Source organism: Monodelphis domestica, chromosome 1, assembly GCF_027887165.1.
Source record: "Monodelphis domestica isolate mMonDom1 chromosome 1, mMonDom1.pri, whole genome shotgun sequence".
Classification (NCBI taxonomy): domain Eukaryota; kingdom Metazoa; phylum Chordata; class Mammalia; order Didelphimorphia; family Didelphidae; genus Monodelphis; species Monodelphis domestica.
In genome coordinates, this window is record NC_077227.1 from 227,569,581 (window position 1) to 227,590,658 (window position 21,078).

The 21,078-nt window shown below is 40.8% G+C and overlaps 1 protein-coding gene across 4 annotated transcripts in view; it reads right to left on the reverse strand.

Moving 5' to 3' along the window:
- The window catches only part of ASB2 (ankyrin repeat and SOCS box containing 2), an 83,079-nt gene that overhangs the window by 36,537 nt on the left and 25,464 nt on the right, over window positions 1–21,078 (reverse strand). For 3 of the 4 annotated variants that reach the window (XM_016428299.2, XM_001365790.4, XM_056810503.1), the window contains exons 2-3: window positions 13,859–14,108; window positions 3,350–3,454 (exon numbers count right to left, since the gene is read on the reverse strand). In XM_016428299.2, coding sequence (XP_016283785.1) covers window positions 3,350–3,454; window positions 13,859–14,097 — 344 coding nt within the window. In that variant the 5' untranslated portion in view covers window positions 14,098–14,108. The remainder of the gene's footprint in view (window positions 1–3,349; window positions 3,455–13,858; window positions 14,109–21,078) is intronic. The other variant, XM_056810504.1, reaches the window with a different exon arrangement.

Here is a 21,078-nt window from a genome sequence, read left to right on the forward strand (position 1 = left end):
TTTACATGGCCCCTCCTGATTTTCCCCATTCTCCCCTCTTCCTTGAGAATAAAACCCAGGAAGGATGAGAGCAGAGGAAGCTGTTGTTTTGAAAGAAGCAGGGCCTGAGAACTCTCCATTCTCATCAGGAATCTGTCATTAACTCTGACAAAACTGTCTGCATTTGCTTATTAGAACACTAGCCTTTGAGTCAAGAAGACTAGAGTTCAAATTCTGTCTCACATACTGGCTCTCTAGGTGACCCTAGACAAGTTACATAAGCTCTCTCAGCCTCAGTTTCTTTATCTGTAAAATAGGAATAACAATTGTCTCTCTAATACAGGACCGTTATGGGAATCAAATGAGAAAACATAAAGGAAACACTTTATATCACTACATAAAGGTTAGTTATTATTATTTCTTTCTTTGTAAAATGGGACATTTTAAAGGCTTTATTTCCCCCAAAATGGTCCTTTGTGAAACCATCCAGATCTGTTTTGGTTAATCAAATGCTGGTATTTTGGAGTAGTTGCTAATCTGAACAGAAAGTAGTTATTCATTTGGCATTTTGCTATCTTTCCTGGGGTAGGAGGTATCTTTGGCTACTGCCTCATTCCAAGGGTTGCTGGAAAGGATAGTCTAGATACTCCCCAACCCAATATTATCCTTAAGAGATCATTGGCAAGGAAAAGGAAAGCTGACACAATCAATTTCATCCATTCTCCTATTTCCTCTCCCTCCTAATCTCAATCAATTTTGCTTAGTATCATGAAATGATAGAACATTTTGGAAGAGGAAGGGGAATTACAATGTGGAAAAAAGAACATGAGAGCAAGAATGTCCTTCAGAACACTAATACCTGGAATGTTGGACCTGAGAGTTACTTTATCTTTTATATTGGAAAACACTTTATCCAAAAGGGACCTCAGAATAGAGAATTTCATTGTTCAGTCACATCCAACTCTTCATGCTCTCATTTGGGGTTTTCTTAGTAAAGATACTAGAGTGGTTTGCCATTTCCTTCTCTACCTTATTTTACAGATGAGAAACTGAGGCTAAGAGCGTTAAGTGACTTGCCCGGATTCACACAGCTAGGAGGTGTTTGAGTCCAGATTTGAAGCCAGAAAGATGTCTTCCTGACTCTCGATCCGGTACTCTACCTGCTGTGTCACCTACCTGCTCCCTAGAACACAGCACATCAGAGATGTATTCTAGGGGGCCTTAAAATCATAGAACCATATTATGCTAGAATTGAGAGGGACCTCAAAAACAGAACAAGTCAGATTTTAGAATACAGAATGTCAAAAGATCATCTACCCACTTATTTTACAAAGGAAATTGAGGTTTAAAGAGGGAGGAAATGACTTCCTAAGGTCACAAGGTGAGTTAGTTACTGGCAGAACGGAGACAAGAACCTGAGTCTCTCAATTTCCACTTCAGAGCTTTTCTTTTGTACCAGATGGCTTCATTTCTCCAAAGTACATTTGCATGGGCTGACCAGAAAAGGTCTGAAGGAACTACAAAAAATCCTATCAGCTGGCCTGACCTCCAAAGTTTCTGTACAATAAGAGAGATGAATTATTAGAAGAGAATTGTTTTTAAAAATTGCAGAGGAGCAGAACTTTTTGATTCTTGGAATCCTTCTATACAAATGTATTATCTATGATGTTTCATGATCAATTTTGGAAGTATTCATTCCTGCAGCCCACCTGTGTAATATCTATAGTTTCTAATTGATACTAAATGGTTACAACTCAAGGATCATCATAATTTCAGAAGGATCAAAATTACAAGAAATTATAAGAAGGCTACATAGCATGTTACCAGAGAAGACCAGTATAAAAGATGTCATTGAGGAAAAGGAGGATTAGAAATGAGGCATAAGAGACAACAGATGGGCTGACTCAGTGCTGCAGTGATATCCTCCAGAGATATTAAAAGCATCAAAAGAAGGGTTGCTCCAACCTGAATGAATCCTCTATGATACAGTAGAATGAGTGCTTAATTTGGAGTCAAAGGACCTAGGTTCAAATCCTGCCTCTGATACCTTTGTGAATTAGGGTAAGTCTCTTAAACTCTCTGCATTTCATTTGCTCATTTATAAAATGGGGAGGTTGGACTTTGTGGTGTTCAGGTGTTTTTCAGGCATGTCCGACTCCGTGACTTCATTGGGTTTTCCTGGAAGATAGTAGAGGGGGTTGCCATTTCCTCCTCTAGCTCATGTGACAGATGAGGAAACTGAGGTAAAGAAGGTGAAGTGACCTGTCCACAGTCACACAACTAATAAGTGTCTGAGGCCACATTTGAACACTGGTAAAATGCCTTACTGCCTCCAGGACTAGCATTCTATGCACTGTGCAAGTCACTTAAACCCTGGGCATTCCATTTCCTCATTTATAAAATGAGGAGATTGGGCTAGATGTTCTCTAAGATTCCCTTCCAACCCTAAGCCTATGATCTCATGACTTTCCAATTCACAGGAGAAAATAAATGCTGTGAATATGGCCCATTCAGGATGGGAAGGTCTAGATGGCTGATGGTTATGGAAAAAGTTCCCAATCCAATGAAATCACAGAGCCATCCAATTATATTGCCAAGTGGCTTTTGGTCTTGTTCTAGACTGGTGGAGTGCCCAGGATTTAAGAACTATAATTGCTTGGGGATTTGGGAATCCAGTGGACCTGTTCACGAAGTCAGTAGCTCCTTTTATCCAGAGGAATTTGCCCTGGCTATCAATCCATTGCACGCATAAAAATCCCCCTCCTTTCAAAAAGGAAAGAGTAAAATTTTGAAATATAAAAGATTAATCCAATTTGGGTTGGAAAAGAAAAAGGTATTCCTGCTCAATAGCAATAGCCAGACACATTGGCATTAAAGGATGCTTTCTTGAGTCTAGCAGTGCCTTCTCCTGTCCATGCCTCTCACTCACACTCTCTATTCACTCTCTTTCTCTGTTTCTCTTTCATCTCTTCATCTCACTGTATCTCTCCGTGTGCCCCCCAGTCTCTCTTCCAGCCTGTAACTTATCTTTTGTTCCCCTGGATATGAGGAGCATCTTAATACATCCAGAGTTAAAAATAGCCTGAGACTAATTCAATTAAGAGTCCTGACAAGTGAATTAGCAGACAAGCATGAGCTAGGAAGGACTCAGGAGAGAGTAGAGCCTCTGGTCTAGGTCCAACCCTAGGACTGACTATGTGTTTAAAGGACCACAATGTAGAGGGAGGAAGGAGAGGTGAGATATGCCTTCTTCACTTCCCTGATAGCAGCCCTACCCACCCTCTATGCCACAAATGCCACACTGGGTTAGTTGGAACAGACAACAAGGTGACTGGGAGCCTGGGGCAAGGGGATACAGGGAATCACTTACACAGGCTGGGGGGTCTTGAACAGGCTGCCGTTGTATCTTTGCCTGACCCCTTGAAATAAGCCCACATTGGAAGGCGGAGGCTGGGTCCCCGAAGGAGCTGCAGACCTGGAAGGGTGATGGCATGAATGAAACAAGGAAAAATACTCAGAGTAAGAGAAACGGGTCATATCCAGAGATTGATGGAAGCAGGAAGGGGGAAGGAGGGAGAGGGAAAAAGGAAGGGGGGGAGTAAGGAGAGAGAGAGAGAGAGAGAGAGAGAGAGAGAGAGAGAGAGAGAGAGAGAGAGAGAGAGAGAGAGAGAGAGAGAGAGAGAGAGTCTGACGCTGGGCACTGGGGCTTTGAATGAAAGCAGATGGCCACAGCTTGCTCTGGGCTGGACTCAGCTGCTCTCAGCACTGGATTATTTTTGGCCTTCTGAGGAAGCATCAAGGGATTTGAATGACCATATAAGACAACAATGAGGTTCACACACCCCCCTTTAAAAAAAAAAACCCTAACCACACAGAAGGAAGATATGAAGTGACATGATATTCTCCACCTCCAAGGAAGATTGAAAAAGTGGTTAGAGTGGTTAGCTGCAAGCTGAGGTCATGAAATTGTCCCAGCCTTATGGTGCCTGCGGGGCCAGGTCCCTTCTAGGCTGAGAAGTGCCTCCTCCAGGAATGCTGAGTCCTCAAACCATGTCCCTTTTCTCCTCTGCTCCTTGGCAACTGAGTTCCATTCAATAAGTTTTTATTAAGCCCTATGTAGGGTTCTGGGGCCATAGTTTGAAGCCGTGCTGTCCTGAGCTTTTCCCACAGATCCTCACTTGTAAAATGGGATGATAATAGCGACCATCTCACAGGGGTGTTTTAAGGGTAAAATGAGACAAATTATCTTCAGCATTTTGCAAACCGTAACAGTCTCTATAAATTCCAATAGTATTTGGGGGTGTAAGCTATCACAAGCATAGATGATTGCAATATAGAATAAATGCATTCAATAGTTACAAATAACCATCCCCTATACAAGAGTCTAGATGGGGGGGGGGGTTAAACTCAAATAGAAAGGGGAGCTACAGAAACTTACATCAGGATCCCTGGGGGCATATATTAACTTAAAGAATGTATTCACCTTACCTATGTTTTATTGTATTCTTATTTATTTATTGTATTCTTATTTAGTAGAATAATTTAACTTTCATGTAATGTATTATTTCATTGTTTTAATAACTTAACTGTCAAATTATTTTAATTTAATAGCATAATTTAATTATTTAATTTCTAATTATTTTATTTATTTTGTTGAATATTTCCCAATTTCATTTTAAAGTAATTTAGACCCAACTCTGGAGTGCCATGGGCTGCATGCTACATGTGGTGGTCTTGCCCTTGTGGACATGTCTGGTCTAAAGAGAAGGAAATTATTGTCAGGGAGGAGGTATATAAAATAGAAAGAGAAATGACTACCTCTAGAACACTAGTCCAAACCACTTACTTCATAATTGAAGAAACTGAGACCCAGACCCTTGGCTTGTCCAAGGTCATGCTAATAATGAGTTTCATTTTTTTTAAAGCTGTCAACTTGCATTGTTGATAAGAGAGCAGCTGAGGATGATATTGGAGGATCCGACCTGGATTACAATTTGAGATCAGAAATAAAATTTAAACAAATTTTTTTTTCATCTAACTTCCCCTACCTCATCTATCTGCTTCAATCGCTTGCAACTTTCCTTTAAATGGGGATGGATGTGAAAGCAGAAGAAATTATAAAATGACTTTTACCCACTTAAAATCATATTAAAATAGTTCAGGAACAAAATATGGGATATTCTCCCTATCCCATCCTACCTGAAATCTGAGAATTTTCCAAGTAGCTAGGCTTAGTGGTAGGATAGGCAAGTCACTTAACCATTATTTGCCTCAGTTTCTTCTTCTGTAAAATGGGGATAATATTACCATTCAGGGCTGCTATGATGACCAAATGAGGGAATAATTGTGAAGAATTATATAAATGTTAACATTTAATAATTGACTACTATTGCTTAGTTATTTTACTGTTACCTTACTGAGAGGGTGGTGGGAGGGCTTCATATAGGGGGCTTGAAGAGGGAAGAGAATGTTTGGACCAGTCACTGTGGAGGATGTGATATCAGTCAAAACCTACTATGACCTTCTAGTCTAATCCACTAATTTTACAGATGATGGAACCCTTTGGCAGTCTGGTGAAGCCCAGGATTAATGTATCAGAATGATGTTTTTCAACACATAAAATAAAAGGAAACAGATTTTATCAAAATGCATTTGTCAGGGGGCAGCTGGGTAGCTCAGTGGATTGAGATCCAGGCCTAGAGACATGAGGTCCTGGGTTCAAATCTGACCTCAGACACTTCCCAGCTGTGTGACCCTGGGCAAGTCACTGAACTCCCATTGCCTAGCCCTTACTGCTCTTCTGCCTTGGAGTCAATACCAAGACATAAGGTAAGGGTTTAAAAAAAATGTACTTGTCAAAATATTTTTGAAAACAACACAACAATCACAACAAATTCATGGACTCCCAGGTAAGAGCCCTTAGTTCATTGGAAGATCTGAGATTTGGAATTAGTCTTCCTGACCTTCAGTGCAGGATTCTTTCTATCACACAGAACAATCTCGACTGGTAATGGACTAAGAAAAAGAAGTCAAATCCATTTTTGTCTTTCAGAAACTTGGAGCACCAACCAGACTTCAGTCCACTCAATTCCGACATGACAGTGAAGGATAAAGGAGCAGGCATCATCCCCACTTGGTCTTCTCCACACTCTACACTCTAGGCAAATATATGTTCTGTCACCTAGCCTGAGTACATCCTGAGTTGTCTTGCCTGGCTTTGCTTGTGCAAAGCCCTTTGTCTGACTGAAATACTCTCCTTTCTCCTTTTGAATTGCTACCTGTCATATAAAGTCTAACATAAAAGGGCAGCTCAGTACCACAGTGGAAAGAATATCAGGACTGGAGTAGGAAGAACCTGGGTTCAAATCTGGCCTCAGATACTTCTTAGCAGTGTGACCCTGGGCAAATCACTTAACCCTAATTGCCTAGCCCTTGCCACTCTTTTGTCTTAGAACTGACACTAAGACAGAAAGTAAAAGTTAAAAAAATAAAAATAAAAAGCTTAACATAACTGCCACCTTCCCTGGGAGAGCTTCCCTGATTTTTAGCTAATCAGTCAATAAATATTTATCAAGCACTTCCTATGTGTTGGACCAAACACTGGAGAAACAAATAGAAATAGAAAGAAATATATAACTTAACTTCTCAAGAAGCCTTTTTAAAAAAATGCTTGACCTTTTCCCACGATGTCAGTGGATAAGTTCTTTTTTATTCTTGACTTTATTTTTACTATTGAGTCATTTTTCACTGGTGTTCAACTCTGTGACCCTAATTTGGGGTTTTCCTGGCAAGAATACTGGAGTGGTTTGCCATTTCCTTCTCTAACTCATTTTACAGATGAGGAAACTGAGGCATACAGGATTAAGTGGCTAACCCAGGGTCATATATCTAGTAAGTGTCAGAGGCTGGAGTTAAACTCAGAGAAATGAGCCTCCAGTGTGGCACCACCTTGGCTGCCTCCTTCTCAACCCTTCCATCTATACATTCAGGAAAAAAGACATGAAGGTAGCAGTGAAGAATTTTGGCAGCCAATTAGTAAATTCCAGGAAAATCTTGCAAATAAACACTGATGAAGACAAGTATTAAATATTAAATTTTCAGTGTAAGCATTTACACCTTGAAAATTGGCAAGTGCTACAAATCCAGGTTTAATTTATTATTCCACTGATTATCTAGGTGTAAGAAAATTATAAGGAAAATGTTAACTTTTAACTGTTAAACTTTTCCCCAGAAAGCCAGTTGTTAAACATTTACCAACATATCTCTAGACTGAGTGTTCTTTAAAAATCCTATTTAGCTTCCTGCTTTCACCTTCTGGTTTCAAGATCTCATTCTTTGATCTAAGGTCCCTTTAAGTCTTCGGAATACCTTTCAGGTATTCTATATTTTAACACTCAGTCCAATCAATCCAACAAACAGAGGAGGCTCTGTGTTACGAAAACAAAAATGAGACTATGCTTTCCCTCCAAGAGCTTATATTCTCCTAAGGATACCACTTGTACGCCAACAAGTGTAATACAAGGTTGTGGTTGTTTAGTCATGTCTCACTCTTTGTGACCCCATTTTGGGGAGTTTTTTTTGGCAGAGATCACTGGAGTGGCTTGCCATTTCCTTCTCCAGCTCATTTTACAGATGGGGAAACTGAGGTGAACAGAGTTAATTGACTTGCCCAGAGTCATATAGGTAGTAAGTGTCTGAGGTCACATTTGAACTAGGGTCTTCCTGACTCCAGAACCAGTTCTCCATCCACTGAAACATCAAATTTTTTAATGGCATTTTTGAAAACTGTCTGGTTTTGCTTCTAATGTGTTCTCCCTTTCACTGTATTCATGTAACCCTTGCAGTAGAGATTAGCACGTGACCTAAGGAGTCCACTTACACTTTGGGAGATTCATTATCTGACTTGTTGCCTTCAAAAAAAAAAAAAACTGGAGACTTCATAGAGAAACAAAATGGTTATTTTGTTGTCAACAGCTCCTCCTAGAAGCACACAATTCATGAAGCTAAAGGAAAAGAAGTTATTTAGGTTCTCCCCCTAGCAGCCCAGATCATACAGAGATAATGCAGAGAATAAAAAATAGGCAAGAGGAAAAAATCAAAGTGCTCTTGGAAGTAGAAAAATTTTAGATGAAATGGGAAATAGCACAATGAGGACTTCGATTATTGTCCTCAGCAAAGGTATTAAATTAGAAAGTCACTTTCTCCAAAACTCAGTTTCTTTCTAGCTCTGACATGATAGCACTCATAGGAGGTTCCTAATCAAAGATGAAATATAGATGTTTTCAAGATTATGAGAACTAGAATCTATCTGTATGTCCTTCCTATGGCCAGAAATGAACTTATGGATCAGAGACTCAGAATTAGACCTAGAAGGGAACTTAGAGGCTATCTAGTCCAGTCTCTACTTTCCATAGATTAGGAAAGCAAGACCCATAGAGTCCTCTGTCCACCATGCCACACCATCTCTCTAGTTTTTGTAGTTAATATTTAAATGTTATTTATCTACAAAATACTCAGACTGGAAGAGACCTATAAGATTGTCTTCATTTTACAGATGAGGAAACAGAGTCCAAGAAAGGGAAAGTGACTTGCCTATGGTTATAAAGCCAATAAGTTGCCACATTATGGCTCAAACTTGAATCTTCACTCCGCCATCTTAGCTTCCATAAGTGTAAGTCCCCAAGTCTACATTTTGCCTTTGAATACTATATTTAATTGTGGGCATCTCATTTTAAAAAAGCTATAGATGAAGGTCAGCTGGATGGCTCATTGGATAGAGAGCCAGTCCTAGAGATGGGAAGTCCTGGGTTCAAATCTGGCCTCAGACACTTCCTCGCTGTGTGACCCTGAGTTAACCCTAATGATCTAGCCCTTACCTCTTTTCTGCCTTGGAACCAATGCTTAGTATCAATTCTAAGACAGAAAGTAAAGATTTGGGGGAAAAATAAAAGGAAATTAAATTTTCTTCTCCCAAGCTGGAGTCATGAGAATGGCAATGACAGGGTGTGGATTTGAACCTTCATTTCAAATCAGCAGATATTTTTTACTATGTGCAAGATACTATCCATTGAGAAGTGATTGAAGAATAGAGTTTAGCCTGGAAAAGAGACTTGGGAGGAATGTAGTCACTGTTTTCAAATGAAAGGCAAGTCATGTATACAAAATTGCTTGGCTCATGTGTAAAGAGGATTAGCTTTATTGTGCCTGGCCTCGATGGGCAGAACTAGGACCAATCAATGGAAGGTATAAAGAGGTGTATTTCAGTTCAATAGAAAGAAAAATGTTCTTACAATTTAAAAAAAAACCCTTACCTTCTGTCTTGGAATCAATATTGTGTAGTGGCTCCAAGGCAGAAGAGCAGTAAGGGCTAGGCAATGGGGGTCAAGTGACTTGCCCAGGGTCACACAGCTGGGAAGTGTCTGAGGCCAGATTTGAACCCAGACCACTAGCCCTGACTCTCAATCCACTGAGCTACCCAGCTGCCCCCTGTGCTCACAATTAAAGTGGTTCACAAATGAAATAGGCTGACTCATGAGGTAACAACAATAATAAACATGTATATATTACTTTAACATTTGCAAAATGCTTGAAATATATTCTGATCTTTGCCATATCCTTGTGAGGTGGAGCCCATTATCATCCCTATTTCACAGATGAAAAAAAGGGTCACAATCTAATAAGGATCTGAGGGAATAACTGGGCTCCTGTCTTCCATGCTAGAGCGCCATTTGTGATGGCACCACCATCTTTCCTCCATAATAAACTCTCCATCACTGAAAACCTTTCAGGCACACTTGACAAATGGGTGACCATATGTGGAGACTATCTTAAGACAAGGAGGGGTCACATCAGGAGTCTTCCTAGATCTTTTCCCCTTTAACCTGCCATGATTCTATGAGTTTAAGTTCATAAGACCTGATTTGTCTTCTCACATATAAGAAGGCGGGTATAATCTGTGGGACCATGTACTCTGGTCATCTTAATGTTAATGACTGTGCTTTTGAATACTGTTAAAGCATACCTCAATTAGCAAAAGTTTCAAGAGCACAAGGATTTATTTGGTCCCTGAGTGTGTGGTGGGGCCTCTTCTTCTGTTTCCGATCTCAGATATTGGAGAACTGACTAAATAAGATACTCGGGAATGTTGCCAGGATGACAGTTACATCATCTGGGTACAGGGATGCCATTTGCACGGGAGTGGGAGGGGGGCGTCCTTGAAACTCTATTACAAAGTGTACACCCACATTCCCACCACTCCTTATCACCAAATTACTTTGTAGCCTGTTAGGGCTGGACCAATGAGGACATTCTCAAGTTGGGGTGGTGTTTCCCAACAAAGAAGGAACGGACAACTATCCCCTCAGAAAAATTGTTGGCAAGGCAGATTAAGTCCTTCTATCGCCAGGAAAATATCAGAGATCACAGAGGTAGAGCTGGAAGGGATGACCTCAGAGACCATCTGCTCCAACCTCCTCGTTTTGCCAGGGGAAATTAAGGCCCAGAGAAGTATGTATAAAGCACCCAAAGCAACATATGTAGTATCAGAGGCAGGAGATGAACTTAGGTTTGGAAGTGATACTCTTTCCACTGTGCTGGAATACCTCCAGCCAGATTCCTATGCTAGTATAAATCTATAACCTGAAAGGAAAAAAATTTTAGTGGAAGAAATTCAGGCTTTCTGATGGTCAGTGTTTTGATAAAGTTTATCATGCTTTGTATTATATCATTTATTTTACTGCCTAGATCAGAACATACATACAAGAGAGAGACAGAGAGGAGGGAAAGGGAAGGAGAAGGAGAGAGGGAGAAAGACAAGGAGGAGGAAGAGGGAGAAGAAGGAAAGGGAAAGGAAGAGCAAGGAGGAAAAGATCAAAGGAGGGAGAGAGGGAGAGGAGGGAAGGAGAAAGAGAAAAGAGAGACAGAGAGGCATGAACAGTGAGAGAAAGACAGGGGGGAAGTATGTAGGGATAGAAATTGGATTAGTATAAAGAATTATCCATTGAGAAAACTTCTAACAATACTTATGGGTACCTTTGTCTTAGAGAGCTGCCCTTGCTCAGTCACACAACCATTATACATCAAAAGTAGTGCTTGACCTAGTCTCTGTCCACTCTGCCATGTTCCCTCTCTGGAGTGTTTGCCACATTTCTTAAATATGTTGTTTATCTATAGAATGTTTGAGCTAGAAAGAACCTATAAATTGTCTAGCCTAACTCCCTCCCATGTCCTGTGATGCTAACCCAAGTCCTCCAAGGTTTCCAGCTCTCCTGGATCTCAGACTAACCACTCTAGAGAGACATCATGATGGAGAGATGATCTTGGAATTAGGATGAGTTGGGTTTAAGTCCTAACATTTTATATATGTACGATCATGAGCAAGTTATTTAACTTCTTGGAACATGTTTTCTTGTCTGTAAAATAGGGGTAATAATTCCTGTCACAATTACCTCATAGATTGTCTTGAGGATCAAATGAGATCATATTTACAAACTTTTTTGAAAACCCATAGTTTTGACTCATATATTATTGTGATCAAGGAATTAAAATGGGTACCACACAGAGGGCCACGGAGTGACCAGTGATGGGTGGAATCAGGCTGCAACAGACAATAAGGAAGAAACTTTGTGGAAGAACAAGTGTTAAGGATTCCATCAGAAAAATTTATGATCAAAAACTGTTATGGGTCAGTAATGTGGCAAGAGTGAGGCATAGCAGGTATTATCAGGAATAGCCTGATACCTAGAGGGCAACTGGGTGGCTCAATGGATTGAGAGTCAGGCCTAGAGATGGGAGGTCCTGGGTTCAAATGTGACCTCACACAGTTCCTAGCTGTGTGACCCTGGGCAAGTCACTTGACCCTCATTGCCTAGCCCTTACTGCTCTTCTGCCTTGGAGCCAGTACTCTGTAGTGATTCCAAGATGGAAGGTAAGGGTTTAAAAAAAATACTACATATTAACATGTACTAATAATATATAATTATATATGCATGCTCTATTATATGCTTACATATATAATATGTAGCCTTTATATATAATAGAGCATGAACATAAAATATATATGCACACATAAGTACAGACATAAATGACACATATATAGCATGTCCCAAAAGTTTTCGCATATTTTTAAGCTATTAAAGTGGAAAAATGTGTAGGTTAGATATTATTATTGAGAAAGGGGCTTCTTTTAATGCTGTTAAAGCTTAATCATGCACTAAAACTTTGGGGACATCACACAGGAGAACGTAGTGGCATCACACATCTGAACAAATGCTGGAGATAGTAAATCTCTCAGTTTCAGGAAGACTCAGCCTGAAACACCCTCCACCGACTTCGATCAGCAACTCATCCATAACTGTTTCAATCCATTTAATTCAATAAAGTTTTGATTTTAAATGCCTGCTCTGTGCCAGGCACCATGCTAAGTGCTGTGCATATATATGTGTATGTGTGTATTATGTATGTAAATGCATTGGGTGAATACTGTTAAAATTTATATGTGTATGTATTTGTGAATATGCAAGTATATGTATGCATACACATATACACACATGTTGATTTATATGTATATTGTGCATCGTTGTGTGTACACACATGTGTATATATTGTGTTTTATGGGTATATGTGTATGTATATGCAAATACAAGCATGTATATGTGTATGTGTTCATTTAAATGTATGCATTGTACATGTTTGTATATATGTGTGTGTTTTGTGGGTATGTGTGTATATGTGTGTTTATGGGCACATATTGTATACATGCAAAATGCATGTATGTATATGTGTATATATGCATTCGTGAGCATGTATATATGTGCATATATATGCAGGTTTATGTTGTATGTTTTATCTGTATTGTGTAAACACATGTGTATACATGTGTTGGTTTATGAGTGCATGTGTTTATGTGTATATGTTATGTGTGCGTGTGTACATGTTTGCATGTGTGTAACTGTGTCTTGTGTATATGTGCACAAACATGTTTCTATATGTGTGTGTTTTATCATGTGTGTACATACATGCATGCATACAAACAAACAAAAAGGTAAAGAAACCATTTCCTTCTGTTCTATAGTCTCAGAGAGCTGTTTGGGCTCAGGCTAATATAGCCTAGAAGTAGATCTTGAACCCAGGACTAAAACTCAGAAGAATGTCTACCTCTTGGCCTCAGACAAGTCTTTGATTTGGTTTTGCTTTTCCCAAGGCCTCCCATCCTGACAGACACCCGGTAGGCATTTAATAATAATAGTCTGGTATATTGAATTTAAATGGAAAATGAGAATTATAATGCCACAAAAGGACTGTCCTGAGAAAAATACTACAGAAATGTAAGTTAAAGTTGTCTTCCTGACTCCGGGGCTGCCTCTACCTATTGCCCCCATCCGTCTCTTAAAGCACCAAAAAGCGTTCTGAAAATAAAAAGCGGTTCTTTGTTGGGTGAGCCAGTATTTTGGAGCGTCCACACCGCTCCTCCGCCGACCACTGTCTTTTACATAGAAAACTGAGCATCGGCCGTAGAGAATAAGTGCCGGTGCTACAACACTTGGCAATCACCTTTCCCATAACCGCCCTGCAGGGTACAAAGGGTAGTATTATTCCCATAGTACAGATGAGGAAAACTGCGGCTCTGAAAGACTACGTCAGGCACACACCGGAGCAAGCTTCAGTCACGGACGCACAACGCACCCCGGCCAGAGCCTGAATGAAGCAGCCCAGGTCTCCTCCAGGCCAACTCCGGCAGATTTCCCACTCCTTCTCATTGATTGCCTCCCTCGACTTGGCCTCGGCCTTGGCTGGAGAGGCCGGGCTCTGTGGCGGAACCACCCCCTTCCCACTCCTCTCGAGCCCCCCTCCGCGCCCCGACCCTCTCCCCCTCACTCACCTGGTCCACGGGTAGAAATGGGCCGGTGGCCTGTTGGCGTGCCCGGCCGCAGCTGTTTCTCGCCCTGCTGTCCGAGGCTTCTGACGGCCGGGGGCAGCTGGCTGCCCAGAGGAGCTGTCAGTCAGGCTCTGCTCGATGGCCATTTGGATAAGCTCGTCCTCGCTCATGCTGCTATACAGACTGTACTCCTCATGGCCGATGGCTCTCTGGGCGTTGGGGGTAGTGATCTCCGTGGCCATCCTCCCTCGCTCTGTTATCACAGGGTAAGGAGAGAGATGTCAGGGACTGGATAACAAAAATGAAACTCTGAAAAACTTTGTGGAAAATGAAAGTATCCAAATCGCTTCTGCAGGGTCTCTGGGAGAATTTGCTAAAAGGCTATATTTCATCCACAGGGAAGAATATCATTTTGATTAAAAAAGGGGGGGGGGGCAAGTACTAAAAGGATTCTATGGACACGGTCCTTCATTAGGCTCTAAAGAGGATGGGGGAGGGGGGCAGCTGGGTGGCTCAGTGGATGGAGAGCCAGGCCTAGAGACATGTTACTAGCTGGGTGACCCTGGGCAAGTCACTTAACTCTCACTGGCTAGCCCCGTGATGGTGAACTTTTTAGAGATGGAGTGCCGACAAGCCCTGCCTCCACCCAACCTCCCAGATAGAGTGCCATACCCGATACCCCCAGAGACCAAATGCCACACCCCACCCCTCCAGCCCATCTTACCCTAGTCAGGGGAGGGAGGAAGCACTCCCATTGGCTGCTGGGCAGAGGGCAGGTCATGTGAGGAATGTCCTCAGGCACATAGAGAATGAGAGGGGAGAAGCTCCACCTTGAGTCCCTCTGGCTTTCTAGTAACAAACTCTGGCAGGGGACTGCAGGCATGCCTAAGATAGGGCTCTGTGTGCCCTGTTTGGCACATGTGCCATACATTCACCATCACTGGCCTAGCCCTTACAGCTCTTCTGTCTTGGAACCAATACACAATATTGATTCTAAGATGGAAGGTAAGGATTTGTTTTGTTTTGTTTTGTTTTGTTTTAAGATACTTTACATGTATAGGAGAAAGGACAATATATAAGTACTACAGAGTTTTATGTTAGAGTAGAAAATGAAAAAAGGTGTGGTCACTAGTGACAGCTGGGTAGTGAAGTAGATAGAGCATGGAGTCAGGAGTCAGGAAGATAGGAGTTCAAATCTAACCTTAGACACTATCTATGTGATTTTGGGCAAGTCTGTTGTTTTTCAATTATGTTCATGACTCCATTTGGGGTTTTCTTGGTAAGGATAATAGAGTGGTTTGCCATTTCCTTCTTCAGTTCATTTTACAGATTGGGAAACTGTGGCAAACAGGATTAAATGACACAGCTATTAAGTGTCTGAGGCTGGATTCAAACTCTGAACTTCCTGACTCAGGCTTAGCACTCTAGCCAGTACCATCTACCTGTCTTTAATGCCTACCTTCTTTCATCCTCTACTACACATAATTCTGTAGTTATCTCTACATTGTCCTTTCTCCTATACTATTTATCTCTGTTTCCTCATCTATAAAATAGGGACAGTGACAATATTCTTCACAGTGACAAATGTCTTCACATTTGGACTCCCACTACTTCCCAAAGTGGTTGTGAAAATCAAATGAGATAATATTTATAAAGTTTCAGGCACACAGTATATAAATGCTAATGATTATGATCATTATAATTACTGAGTTCAAAACTGAAGCTAACATCTATTGGCCATATGTCTCTTTATCCTCCTTGGGCTTCAGTTTCCTCATCTGTAAAATGGGGATAATAATATTTGAGCTACCCTACCTTTCAGTATTGTTATAAGTAAATCATTTATAAATCCTAAAGGATTCTAGAAATGTGAGTTGGACATTATTGTGGAGATAAAGTGCCTTCCTTTAAGGACATTGCAGTCTAGAGGCATGAAGAAAGCTACAAAGAGGCAGCTTGATGTAGTACATAAGGCCTTGAGTTCCAAGATCTTAGCCTTTTAGAGCTAGAAGGAACCAGGTCTCCCATATCCTTTAACAACAACAACAAAAAGCAAAACCTATCACTTGATCCTTCCATCCCCTCAAGCTATCCGCCTGTATTTTCCTCCCTTTTACAGTCAAATTCCCAGAAAGGGTATCTACTCTTATTATCTCCACATTCTATCCTGTCACTCACTTCTCAATCCCTTCCAATTTGGTTTAAGGCTCTACCACTTGGCTGAAGCTTCACTTTTCAAAGCTATCTGCCATCTATTCCTTCTTGACTTGTCTTCACATTTGGACTCCCACTCTTCCAGGATATTTTCTCCCCTTGGATCCTATGGCACTCCTCTCTCCTGGTTCTTCTATCTGGTCACCTCCTTCCTAGATTCCTTCTCAGAATCATCATCCATCTCCCACCCTCCAATGGTGTGTGGCCCCCCAATCCCCATCTACGGCTCTGTCCTGGACCTTCTTCTTGTCCTAAACTTTCTCTCTTACAATGCTCTCATCAGGCTTAGTTACCATTTCTAAGCAGATCATTGCTAAATCTATATATTTAGCCCAAGTCTCCTAAGCTCCAGTCTGACATTACCAACTGCCAAAGTCATTCAGGACTTACCTGAATGAGCAAGTACTGTGCCAAGTAGATTTTCAAACCAGGAAGACCTAAGTTCAAATTTGAGTACAGACACTAGTGGGCAAATCACTGAACTGGAGCCTTGCTTCCCTGATATATAAAATGAAGGGATTGGAATCTATGGCCTCTAAGGTCCCTTCTAGTCCTAGATCTAGGATTCTATGATCAATATATCCCAAACTGAATCCATTATCTTCCCCTTCCCCCCAGCCTGGGATCTCAATAGGTTAGTCTTAGCATAAAATTTCCCCCACCTCCAAAATTCTCTGTAGAGATAATTACCATCCTTCCAGACACCTAATGCTTATTAACCCTGTCACCACTTACCTTTTCCTATTCCTTGATTGTACCCCCTGCTATCGTTATCTCTCTGATCTGTACTCCACATTGTTCCCCCAAATTAGATATAATGATGACATTCCCTTGTTCTAGAAACTTCCATGGCTCCCTATCGTTTCTAAAAAACTGCAGTCACTTCAAATCTTTGACAGTTTAATTTCAGCTTCCCTTTGCAGACATTCATCTGTTTCATGCACTCTAGGTTCCTGACAAAGAAGCCTCTGTTGTTCCCTGCACTTGGCCATTTAATATCATTTTCACTCCATCCCCATGCCTACCATACATTTCCCCTTCATTCAACCTGTTGGGATCTATCATTTTGTTCATGGTTCAACTCAGGAGCCACCTCCTGCAGGAAACCTTTTCTGATCCCTCCTTCCCCTTTCTCAAATTATTTTCCACTTACTTATTACGGTAATTGTAAATAAATCTCCTAGTAGAATATAAGTTCCTTAAAAGAAGAGATACTACATGGTGTCCAAAAATCTTGTTTTAAGCCTTTAAAAGAGCACTAATTTTCAGGATACCCTCTATTACCTTTTATTTTATTTTATTTTATTTTAGGTTTGTATCTCCAGTATCCAGCAGTCTTTCACCTAAGTGTTTGATAAATGGAATTAGCTCACCAGTTCAAAATCCCCCCTTTATAAGGCAGGGGAAGTTAAATGTCTTATCCAAGGCCACGGAGATAGCAACCGTAAGGAATCCTGGGAGCCTGGACAAGTTTCTCCAATCTTCCGTTTTCTCATTTGTAAAATGGAGATAGTAATATTTGTACCATAATTTTGGAAATATTAAAGTACTATTAAAAAGTATAATACTAAATCATGGTATGTAATTAAGCCCAAAGGCTTAATTAAAATTGCTCTAAGACTTTTGGGATAATGCAATTAATCAATGGACAAGCATTTATTGTTGTTGCTTAATCGATTTGCCATCATGACCAACTGCTGGTGACCCCCTTCTGAAGTTTTCTTAGCAAAGATACTACAGTGGTTTGCCATTTCCTTGTCCAGATCACTTTACAGATGAGGAAACTGAGGCAAATAGGCATAAGTGACTTGTCCAAGGTTACATAGCTAGTAAGTGTCAGATTTGAATTCAGGAAGAGGAGTACTCCTAACTCCATGTACTTGTAGAGTATGAAAAATAGAGACAAGATCCTGACCAATACATCCCAAACCCCTAGCATAAGTTGAAAATCATTCATAATAAGGAACCCCATTAGTCAAGAAGTATTTTTTCTTTCTTTTTTTTAAACCCTTACATTCCACCTTAGAATCAATACTCTATATTGGTTCTAAGACAGAAGAGCAGTAAGAATTAGGTAATGGGGGGGGGGGGTAAGTGACTTGCCCAGGGTCACGCAGCTAGGAAGTATCTGAGACCAGATTTTAACCCAGGACTTCATGTCTCTGAGCCTGGCTCTCCATCCACTGAGCTACTCAGCTGCCTCCTCAAGAAGTATTTCTTACTCAAACACATGTAAGTACTTTATGACTTTTTGGGGTTTATCAGAGCTACCAGTTTCACTACTGTTATCCTTTGGGGCCATTATTAATAACTAAATTGCATTAATGAAACAAAGAGAAGCACCACCTGACACGAACACAACTTGTTACAAGAGAGAACTCTGGACAAAGATTGATGTGGGAGCTGACGTTTGATACAAAACAATGTAATGACTCGCCCTAATGCTGAGAGAGAGAGCAAGTGAGACTGGCTGAACTGCTGTGAGACTTTGCGCCATAATGGTGTGGCTTTAGTGCATAATTAATATTTTTTTATATTACATATTTTCCTACTTTATTTTTTTTCAGTTGCCAATTGAGGATACCTGAATTTCTCATGTGTTGAAATCAATTAAAATGAGTTCCCACTGTATAAACAAAACTCAGAGGGAGAGATTCCTTCTGTCTATGGGCATAAGAGGAAGCTTCATGAGAGATGTGAAAAGGCAGAACTACGGAGGTTCTATAATTACAGATCTAGAATAAGATATACAGATATATGTAGAGAGAGAGAGGAGGGAGAGAGGGGTGGTGGAGATAAAGAGGGGGAGGGGGGAAGAGAAAAGAGAGAGAGAGAGAGGGAGGGAGAGAGAGAGAATGAGGAGAGAGAGGGAGAGAGAAAGAGAGAGAGAGAGAGAGAGAGAGAGAGAGAGAGAGAGAGAGAGAGAGAGAGAGAGAGAGAGAGAGAGAGAGAGAGAGAGAGAGAGAGAGAGAGAGAGAGAGAGAATTAAAGATATAGGTAGAGCAAAGTTATAGGAAGAAAGCATAGGACATCTGCCCGTGAGTCTCCTGATTTGATTGGAGCGCATGGGATACATGAATGGGAAGAGTGAAAGATAAAGATAAAAGATAACTACAGAGAAGGTTGAGTTGTATTTCAGATCCATTCATTCACTGACTAAACATGTGCTCCTTGAGCATCTATCATGGAAAACAATGGATAGAATACAAGGTCTAGAATCAGGAAGGTTCACTTCTGGTTCAAATCTGGCCTCAGACACTTACTAGCTATGTGACCCTGGGTAAGTCACTTAACCCTGTTTGCCTCAGTTTCCTCATCTATAAAATGAGCTGGAGAAGGAAATAGCAAGCCACTCCAGTCTCCCTGCCAAGAAAATCCCAAATGAGGTCACAAAGAGTTAGACACATAAACAGCACCAATAAATGCTTGTCCTTTGACTGATTACATCATACAGAGTGTCCCAAACATCAGAGCAATTTTAATTAAGCTTTTGGGACACATATCCTGTATTACTATTGTACTTAATAGTACCTTAATATTTCCAAAGTGATGGTACAAGTATTATCCCCATTTTACAAATGAGAAAATGGAAGATTTGAGAAACTTATCAAAATGACTCAACAACAATAACAATGTGCAAAGTGTGGAGAGAATACAAAGATACCAAAGTAACACTGTTTCTAAGGAACTTCAAAGGTGAGTGGAGAGAGAGAGAGATGGAACACTGGTGTCCAATCGCAAATAAATACAATCTAATATGGAATAGAAGCTGGGTGAATCTTGGAAAATAAGAGTGATGGGGGCAAGAGCTAACTTTGTGTTGAAGGAAGAATTAGGGAGAAATCATAGGTTAGGAGATATAATTGGACTTTGCAGGACATTTCCTCATTTTATATATGACAAAAGCTAAGGCCCAGAAAGGAGTAAGTTACTTGCCCAAGGTCACATAAATTAATAAAGCTTCAGAGGTAGAATTTTGAACCCAGATCCTCTGGAATGAGACTCTATTTTCTTCCCACTGATCCATGTTGCCTTCCTAAGACCTCACAAATCTAGAGACATCTTCATCCTAAATGTTCAAATGGACCATTTGTGGCTGACTTGTGCTAGAGCTTTCCCAGCTCATATTAGATTGATCAGCTACAGTTGAACACTCTGTACCGTGACCCCAACATCATGATGTCTTTGGTACTCTTCGAATAGAAGGCTGAACAACAACAACAACAACAGCTGCCTTCTTGACTCATCTCTCCATTACATAAGGAGGAAACCAAAGCCCAGAGAAGTGAAATGATTTGTCCAAAGCCACACAGCTAATCCATTGCAGAACTGGGAATTTCCATTCAATTTCTCTGACGCCAAATCCAGTGGTGTTTCAAGTATGCCATATTGGAAGAGGTAGTGCAGGTTAGATTTTTTTTTTAACCCTTAACTTTTGTCTTAGTTTCAGTTCTAAGACAGAAGATCAGCAAAGGCTAGGCAACTGAGATTAAATGACTTTCCCAGGGTCACACAGCTAGGAAGTATCTGAGGCCAGATTTGAACCCAAGATCTCCCCATCTAAACCTACCTCGATCCACTGAGCCACCCAGCTGCCCCCCCCAAAAAAATTTTTTTCATGTAGGTCTTTCTAGGTTTGTTTGTTTTTAACATGGTGACTCAAGTCCAGATCATCTGGATTTTTTGACATTTTGTTATTGTTTAGACATTACAGTCGGGATCCCATTTGAGTTTTTCTTGGCAAAGATACTGGTGCAATAGGTTAAGTGACTTGCCCAGGGTCACAGGACTAGGAAGTATCTGATTTTGATTGGAGCCTATGACCTCCTGTCTCTAGGCCTGGAGCTTGCAATGCAGGTACTGCAGGTATTATTACCTCCATTCATAGATGCCCCAAACTCTCTAGGTCCACAAATGCTCATTCCCTCTCATCCTTAGTCCTACTGTTGCTCTACCCTCCAAAGAGGCCTCTGGATGCCATGCCTATAGGAACTAAGACTCTTAGATAT